This window comes from Peromyscus leucopus, chromosome 1 (assembly GCF_004664715.2).
Source record: "Peromyscus leucopus breed LL Stock chromosome 1, UCI_PerLeu_2.1, whole genome shotgun sequence".
Classification (NCBI taxonomy): domain Eukaryota; kingdom Metazoa; phylum Chordata; class Mammalia; order Rodentia; family Cricetidae; genus Peromyscus; species Peromyscus leucopus.
Window position 1 is genome coordinate 105,419,790 of NC_051063.1, and position 9,266 is coordinate 105,429,055.

The window sequence follows — 9,266 nt, forward strand, 5'->3', positions numbered from 1 at the left end:
CATTCCAGTGCCCTGCTTTGGCATGTTTCTGCACTACCTGGCTCCAGGGTGTCTCCAGCCCAGTGCGTCACTTGGCATGTAACTGAAGCCCAAAGGCCACTTTTTGGTAATGTGAAGTGGTGAGGGTGTAAGGAACTGGCAGTACAGCCTGGTGATGCCTCTCAGCTCTGCATGGCATAGGTGGGCATCTGGGATGGGCAGCGATCCAAGCCCCAGGGTCTTTCCTCTGCCATTTCATCTCTCATCTTTCATCAAGTCTATCCCCTAAATAGCTCCGCCTTAAAATTCTTTCCCCATGTACCCTAACAATGGGACCTTCTGCTTGCTCATTCAGTCTGTCCCAGGAGTCACTGAGCTCAGATCCTTCCAAGGCTCCTAGATAACACCTTGGGTTTCTCAGCCCTTTCCATACTGGGAAATATCCGAGGTTTCTGTAGTAAGCGGTAGGAGGCCCAGGGGGTTCCAGGTACCCTAGGCAAAAGTACCACCTTTGAGGACTGACGGGACCAATCCCTGCACACTTGACCTAACCCATGGTAACTGTGCTCCCTCTGTCCAGGTCTGCCCTGGTGTTGCAAAGATAGTTCCATGGTTCGAAGTGTATTGCTCTTGCAGGGGACCCTACCTAGTTCAGTCCCCAGCATCCATGACCCGCAGTTTACAACCATCTGTAATTCCTCTCCAGAGGATCTGACACCCTCTTCTGGTCTCCATGGATACCTACACTCACATATACAGACACACACACACACACACACACACACACACACACACACACACACGTAGACACCCTGACCAATAGGAAAGGAAAAAGAAAAAGAAGCCCCAGCCTTGCTTGTTACAGGCACCAAAGTGGCACTGATGGCCAGACCACTTCCTAGCTTATCCCCAGCTGGAGGTTCTGCAGGCGGCCATCAAACACACCAGGGCTCGCCTAGGGACAGTCTCTCTGCCTCACAGCTGTGCCCAGTCTAAGCACAGTCAGTCTGCCTCCAGGCACCTCTCTAGACTCAAGTGATCACAGATCAACTGATGTCAGAGTCCGGGACTCCAGCCAGCTCTGCCTTGCTGGCTGTAGACACTTGGGAGCTCCCCAGGCCCGAGGCCCTTGGCCAGCTGCTGCCCTTGGAGGCTCCTGAAGGTCTGTCTCCTCCTCCTTCTCCTCACTCCAGGTTTTCTATACCAACTGCAGCTGTGTGGCAGGGAATGGCACTGTGCCCGCAGGTTCCTGTGATTCAGCCTGCAGCCACCTGGTGCTGCCCTTCATTCTTCTCATCAGCGTGGGCGCGACAGTGGCCAGCATCACCTACACACCTTCCTTCATGCTCATCCTAAGGTGACAGGAGGGCAGGCAGGGTGGGTGGGTACCAGGAAGCCGTTCGCCACAGCCAGGATGGGATGTTCCAGGGAAGAGTTGAAAGAATGAGGCCGCTCAAGTGTCCTAACTAGCTCCTCCCTGTTTTGTCTTTAGTCCCCTGGCAGCCTGAGGACATGAAGCTTTCTCTCCCATCTTGCAGACAAGGAGCCTAGGGTTAGAGAAGTTCAGAATCTGGGGCTAGTTTTATGGCCTAGATGCTTCCTTGCCCGAGGGTAGGGGAGGTCTTGGGCACTGACCTGGCCTCCCTGGGTTGGGAGGTGGAGCACCCTGTGGTGAAGAAGAGGTGGATGGACACAGGGATGTCTAGGAAAGCAACGGAATCCCTGTGGGCTGGTCCTGCACACCCCTCAAGGTTCAGAGCATGTAATGAGGGCCTGCTGTGGACCCAGGACCTGCAGGATGCTGCTTCTAAGATCTTCCTGTCCCTTGTCCTGAGAGTACCAACGGGCCTAGCAAATGGTCGTCTAAGATAGTCCTTGGGTAGGGCCTGGGATAAGGAGACCCGAGAGCAAGATAATTCTGTTGTCACTCCGCTCGAACTTTTCTGCTCACTAATGACAGTCTAGGAGATTAGAAAGGAATATTAGGTACCGAATGTGGTGGCACATGCCTTTAATCCCGGTCCTCAGGAGGCAGAGGCAGGTGGATCTCTGTGAGTTCAAGTTCTGCCTGGGCTACAGAGTGAGGAACAGATGCCTACAGAGAGTTGAAAGTGCAGGTGGCTTGAGGCCTGGCTCAAATCTCAACAGTTGTCAATCTCTTTATCTGCAGAATAGGGCTGGTGACCTGCCCACCTCCTAGGGTGAAGTGAGCTGAGTGCAGAATCCCTGAGTTTTAGGGAGCACCCCTAAGTGCCAGCTGTGGGCACTGTTTAGAAGCCAGTCGCTGCTGGCTATCCCTGGCCACAGGGTTACAGCGCTGGGAAAACTGGACCGGGTGCATAGCTGTCCCGGTATTGGCTCTCTCAGTGGAGAATCCAGCGGGACTATGGGATGGGCGTGACTACAGTGGTGTCTGTGAGCCTGGCAGTTGGTATATGGGCCTAGGATGCAGGGAACTGGACTCTGTAGGTTGAGGGGTAACAGGTGTAGGCTCTGAGCCTTCCTGACACCCCTGACCTTCAGCCTAGCGGGGAGATTGGCATGGCGAGTGGAACCCACCTATGGAAACCTGCTGCTGTATGGTGCTGGGACTGAGTCTGGGTCTGTCCTCAAACAACCACGTCTTTCTTGGTAGGGGAGTGAAGAAAGAAGATAAGATCCTGGCAGTAGGGATGCAGTTCATGCTCCTGAGAGTACTGGGTAAAGAGCCTGCCTGGGGACCTTGGTGGTGGTGATGGGCATCCAGATGTCTGCTGTGTGCCAGGCCTAGAAAACACAAGCCTGAGTGGGACCTTAGGGCCCCCAAATGCATGGGGTAACAAGACCTGACCATGTCTTTGGAGGTGATGTGCCTTGGCTGCACCAAGCCTGATGGAGGGCTCCCTCTAGATACATGCTAAAGGGTGGCTGGAGGCCAAAGACTCCTGGGCCAAGAGACTTGCGGCTTGCATGTGCCGAGGGTGGGGCACTGGGGCATGGTGACCCTCTGCTGCCCCCTGAGCCTCTCCTTCTCTAGCCTGGATGCCCAGCCCTGTGATCCATGGAAGTGCCATCGATACCACCTGTGTGCACTGGGCCCTGAGCTGTGGACGACGAGCCGTCTGCCGCTACTATGACCATGACCTGCTCCGACACCGGTAAGCATGAGGGCGGGAAGGCCCATGTCAGGGCACACCCACCCTCTAAACCAGAGACTACCTCTAAGAGAGATCTCACACACAACACCTGGTTTGGATCTCTCGATGTAACTGAAGCTGGCCTTGAATTCCCAATCTTTCTGCCTCTGCCTCCTAAGCACTGGGATTATAGGCATGTGCCACTAAACCCTGGATTTCTTTGTTTTGTTTTTTTTTTTTGAGTCAAGACCTCATTCTATGCCCGGGCTGTTCTTGAACTCACTAGGTCAGCCAGGCTGACCTTGAACTTACGACAATCCTCCTGCTTCATCATTTCAAGTGCTGGGATTTCTCACATGAGCTACTACACCTGGATAGCTCCCCTTAGTATGCGTGAGGAAAATGTAAAGCGAAAGTAAGAGACCCTAGGCTCTGATGACTGAGCCATCTCTAAGCTGTCAGTCATCAGAGTCCCTGTGGGAACCTAGGGGAGAGAGCCTTGGCCCCTCCACAGGGAGCTCAGTCTTTCTATCTGTACAATGGAGGGCTCAGAGAAGCCCAAAGACATGGATATCATAGGCTGAGTGGATGTGGAAGAACTTGCAACCAGGCCAGGGCCAGTCAGGGAGTGGTCACCTCTAGCTCTGAGCTATGGTTCAGTTCTTGCAGGCTGGGACAGTCTGGGAGGCTTTTGCCAAACAGGGGCCTTCAAGAGTCAAGTAGAAGAGGCCTAGTCTGGGTCATACATCCATCAGTAACAGAGTGAGAGGGATATTTAGTCTCTCCCCCATGCATCCAGGGTCCCTGCAGAGTTTCCTCTGTCCCCAGACCTCAATGTCTCTATACCACGTCTACTAACTCTACCATTCCCACCCTGAAGCTAAAGCCAGTCCCTGAAGAGTGGGCTCCTGAGTTCAAGGTTCCTCCTTCTTCCCCCAGATTCATAGGCCTCCAGTTATTCTTCAAAAGTGGATCCCTGGTGTGCTTTGCCTTAGTTGTGGCCATCTTGAGGCAGCAGAAAAAAGAGGCCAGCATCAAGGCCACTGTGAAGAGCTCTGACCTACAGCAGCAACTGTAAGCATCAGGACCACAGAAGAAACCCAAGGATTCCAGAAGGTCAACAGTCCCAGTCCCACCAGACCAGGCATGGCAGCCACAGTCTTGTATCTTCTGAGCCTTTTGCCCAAGATGGGGTGTTAGAAGTACCATGTTCCAACTCTGGTTCCTCCACGAAACTGTGAAGTGACTTTGAACAAGCTTCTGGCTTTGCTTGCTCTTTGGAACCAAGGAGTTGTTGTGTTGGTCATGTCTCAAGCAAGAGGGTTGTCCTTATTCCTTCTCCAACCAGATGACCAACCTGGAACCAAGCTTTGTTGGTGGGGAGGAACTGTACCGCATCTCTGTTCCCCCCACCCCCCACCCCCGATTCCAGGATAGACCATGCTATACTCCGCACAGAGCCTCAGCCCAGCTCTGTCACTCATGGAGACCCTCTCCAAGGATTCCAACTCACAGGCTCCAGCTGTGCACATCTGTGAAGGCCTCCTCTCCAGGTCCAGGCTGTCTTCAAGAAATGTCTATTTGGCGCCCCCTGGAGGCAGAGTCCAGAGACAAGATTAAGGCAAGCCCCAAAAGCAGGGAGGAGGAGGTTACCATATTTGATGAGGTGTGTGCACAGGAGAAGCCTTTCTTAGCTGAGGTGGAAGAGGGCCTCTCTGACCCAGAATGTCTCAGCTTTTGTCCTCAGGGAGCCACAGTTGGGGAAAGGGAGGTCCTTCCTTTCCTTTAGAGGTCTTGTAACTTCAGAGACCAGTTTACATTTGGAGTTTCTTCTGCTAAATGTGTGTTGTCAGGATCTCACACATATGACCAAGGGCCACCAAAGTCACTGTGGCTCTTGGGAGTAGAATCCTAGACCATATCTCTGGATCTTTGTAGCTAATACCTGATTCTGTAATGACCAAGTTGGGTTGACCTCCTGTTCTCTAAAAATCCCTGGATCAGTGTGAGCACAGCCCAGCTCCATACAGACGGCTATGGTACAGCACTCTTGGGTCAGGATCTCTGGAATCGCCAATTCTTTTCCAAGTCAGGCCTTGTCTGGCTTTCTGGTCAGTCTTATCTGGCCTAGTTGCTTCAAGGCAGCAGAAAAGCAAGCCCTGTTCTGCTCCCAGCCCAGTCTGTTGATACCGCACCCCCCCATCCATGTGGCCACAAAGAGAGGGGAGAAGGAGCCAGCCGCTGTCTCCCTACTCTGTATGCCTAGCTCTTAGTGAAGGACAAGGTACTTGTCTCCTGTGCAGAAGAAGGGGATATGGAAGCCCTCAATTCTGTCAGGAATGGTGGCACATGTCTGTGACCTAGCACTGGGGGACAAGATCAGGAATTCAAGGCCTATCTCAGCTACATAGTGAGTTTGAGTCTAACCTGGGCTACATGAGAGTGTCTCAAAAAATCCAAAAGGAATAAAGAGAAAAAGGAAAGAGGAGAAGAGGAGGAAGAAGAGGAAAACAGGAGGAGGAGGAGGAGAGAAAGATGAAGAGCCTAATCACTGTTCTATCCTACAGTTGAGTGTTTAACCAATACCTGAGCCTACACTAATCAGTGCCAAGAATTTTGAAGTCCCTTCCACCAAGACAAGGCTGTTAGCAGGTCTTCATTCTGTCCTTTCTCCTGCTCCCCAGGTTGTACAGGAACAACCTGGCCGTATACATACAGCTTATTATTAAATTTGCCTTTGCATAATGCCTCTTCCAAGACAAGAATTTATTCTTCTAAACTGCATTAGAGGTTTGCGTCAACCACGTCGCTTCCAGTTACTTAGATTTCGGCCTCACCGAGTTTATTCACTCTGGCATTTTGCATTGTGTTTTCTCTTTATATTCTGGTCTAATTTTTCCTTTGACTGGTTTATTTCCTCTAGCAATGGTTTCAAAAATGGAATACAATCACAGGGCTGTCCAAGTCCTTACTTGTTTCCATAGTAAGGAGAGAAATTGCCTCAGAAAGTTTAAGTGAGGTGCTTGGGGCTACAATAATACATATATAATTATACTATTATATATGTATGCACATACACACACACACACACACACACACACACACACACACACACACACACACATAAATAATGGTGGGGCCAGAGCTGGATCCAGATTTGTGAAAATCGAAGCTAACACAACTCAAAAGAGTTCTCTTTATGAAAGAAAGAACGCAGAATAATGAATGCAGGTTTACTATGGAGACTGTATTTCATCAAAATGCCTGAGACCAGAAGTATTTTGGATTTGAGATCTTTTCATATTTTGAAATGTTTGCATCACTATCATGAGATCTCTCAGGAGTGAGACCCTAATCTAAGCACAAATTCATCTGGGTTCCATACACACCTTATACACACACAGCCTGAAAGACATTTTATGCAATACATTTAGTGTTCCTGTGTGTGATGAGGACCAGTCACCTGAAATCAGGTCTGAAGTATTCCGTGTGTGTGTGTGTGTGTGTGTGTGTGTGTGTGTGTGTGTGTGTTTGCATTAGTGCTCAGGAAGTTTGAGTGTTACAGCCTTTCAGATGGTGGGTTTCATGTTGGGAAGTCAACATTTACAAAATTAAATTAGAAAATAAACATCCAGAATGAGGAAAAAAAAACTCACTCCCTCCAGAAAAATGGCGTATTTTTAAAAATTAAATAATTACACTGCATATCTGTAATCCATCCACACACCTCCATGGTTAGGATTCTCCACAGACTGGCTTCTGGCTCCATACACTTTCATATTTCTCCACTTCCTCCTCCGCTCCTTTTACGTTTCCAGGGCCACAAGCCACAAACAGAAGCCACTACATCAGTGTTTGCCTCTCCGACATCATAATGCCAAATGAGGTGGGCAGCGGCTGGAAAGTTCCCCGGAAGCCATTCTTTATACAGAGATGGCCACAGTGACTTCCCTAGGCACAGCAGTAACTGAGGTGGACACAAGGACATCTCAGGGACCCCCGCCTCCTCCTCGACCACTTGCTGAGGCATGAGGGAGGCTGGAGTGGGTAGAAGTGGTTCAAGTGTCTCCCCTTTGCAAATTTCCAACTCTGAGACCAAATGGCATTTCTGGAGGGCCTCACTGGGTCTGAGGAGTAGCCCAGGGGCCCGCCAGGCACTCCCCTCACTGGAAGCTAGCCTCTGGGGGAGCTGAGGGGTGGAGATGAAGCCTTCATCCCACTGTAGGACCTAGCCCTTGCAGAAGCTGAGGACTGGGGACCACAGTCTTCTGTTGGGCAGGTGAGGCGGCTTAGGCATCAAGCCACATGTCAAGAGTGGCGTGAAGAAGGTAAAAGAGTCTTCTCTAAACTGTGAGAGAAAATGCATACACACAAACACACAAGTATAAACACACATGCATGCACATAGCACAGACATACACATGCTCACAAATACATGGATATACATTCACATGCACAGGCATATACCTCCTAACATACATGCACACACATACATACATGCCAAATGCACACACATGCAAACATGTATACATACACAGAAACATAAAAACTCACACAAGCACCTATGCACCCACTTAATGTGCACCCACTTACACACATAATAATTCACATGATCATGCGCACACATGCTCACATGATATTCACATATGTGGTCACACACGGACATAGATTCTTACACACATGCATGCACTCACAAAACACAAGCATAAACACACACAGAAGCTACACATTCTCTCACACACATGTGCACATGCACATACATGCCCACACTTACTCCATACACTCACATGAACACTTTCAGACACACACAATTTCACACATACATTCAGACATATTCACATGTACACACTCATGTACACACCAACTCACACTTAGAGTGAAATGCATACATATTCATGCACATACACAGAAGCTATGTACAACAGACACACACAAAAAACATGCACTCATGTTCACATGATCATATATGTATACACATGCATACACAGAGGCACACATGCAACTCCACATACATGTATACACATGTACACCCACAAACTCATATCCACAAAGTCAAACAAACATGAACACACACCTCGCCTCCTGTCGACCAAGAGCCGTGAGCATCTGCGAACCACGGTCTCTCGACCCTGCACCAGGCCCTACCCGCTTCACTGCTGGTGAAGCCCCAAACAGATGGGGTAGGCACCAAAAACAGCATCTCAGTGTCTGGCTTTCAGTTTCTGTTTGCTTGGAGAAGCTGGAAAGCTCCGGGGCAGGCAGATGCCCCTGGGGCCCTGGCTCCAGGAGCCGTGGTCAGCTCACTCCACGCTCACCGTTCATTACCTGCACGTGCTGAACATCCCCCTTGACAGACCCAGCTGTCCTGTGTCCCTCCCGACACCCTTCTTCATGAAGTCCTGTCCTCTATCAAGGCCCAGTTCAAAAGCCTCTACCTCGGAGGAGGCAGTATGACATGGCAGTGAAGGGACAAGTTAGGGAAGTAGCCTCATTAAAGACACAAACGACATTTAAAAAAACAAATTTATAAACCAAGCCAGGTGTGGAGTGCATGTCTGTAATCCTATCACCCAGGAGACAGAGGCAAGAGGATGGTAAGTTTGAGGGCAGCCTGGGCTACAAAATGAAACCTTGTCTCAAAATCCTAAATAAATAAATAAAAATATAAATAAAATTCACCACCGCTTCACTCCCCTGCCACACACACACACAAAGATGCACAGTTGTGTGTGGTTTCAAAGGTGGGGGCGGGGCTCTAAAGCCCTGTACAGTCTTCCTAAGAGGCCAATATCTCAGGTCAAAGTTCTTCATAGTGGAGCTGAGAGACATCAGACTTAAGTCCAGACCTGGAGTCTGCCATGCAGTCACAGCAGGACCCTGAACAACTGACCACATCCCTCTGCGCCCAGCTCCTTACCTGTAAGGCAGGTAGATCTGCCCTGTCTCCGTTTCCCATGATCGTGGGGCCGGGTAAGGTACCACCCTGGGCTCACAGGCTCAGCACCTGATGATTTGTGGCTTTCCCTTCTCCTGTGTTGGAGAGGATTTAATAAGTACCTGGAGCAGAGGGCGGGAGGGGCGGAGGAGACAGGAGGTTCACCCCCATGCGCTGCCCTGGCTACAGTTCCCCTGCTCCCTAATCTCTTCTCCGCTGTCAGTGAGGGTTCAGCT

General features: G+C 50.2%; 1 protein-coding gene across 1 annotated transcript in view; it reads left to right on the forward strand.

Moving 5' to 3' along the window:
* The window catches only part of Slco2b1 (solute carrier organic anion transporter family member 2B1), a 47,394-nt gene extending 42,079 nt beyond the window's left edge, over window positions 1–5,315 (forward strand). Inside the window, exons 11-14 of the mRNA XM_028877512.2 lie at window positions 1,173–1,336; window positions 2,615–2,679; window positions 2,996–3,116; window positions 4,035–5,315. Of these exons, the coding sequence (XP_028733345.1) occupies window positions 1,173–1,336; window positions 2,615–2,679; window positions 2,996–3,116; window positions 4,035–4,173 (489 nt within the window). The 3' untranslated portion in view covers window positions 4,174–5,315. The remainder of the gene's footprint in view (window positions 1–1,172; window positions 1,337–2,614; window positions 2,680–2,995; window positions 3,117–4,034) is intronic.
* The last annotated feature ends 3,951 nt before the right edge of the window (window positions 5,316–9,266 follow it).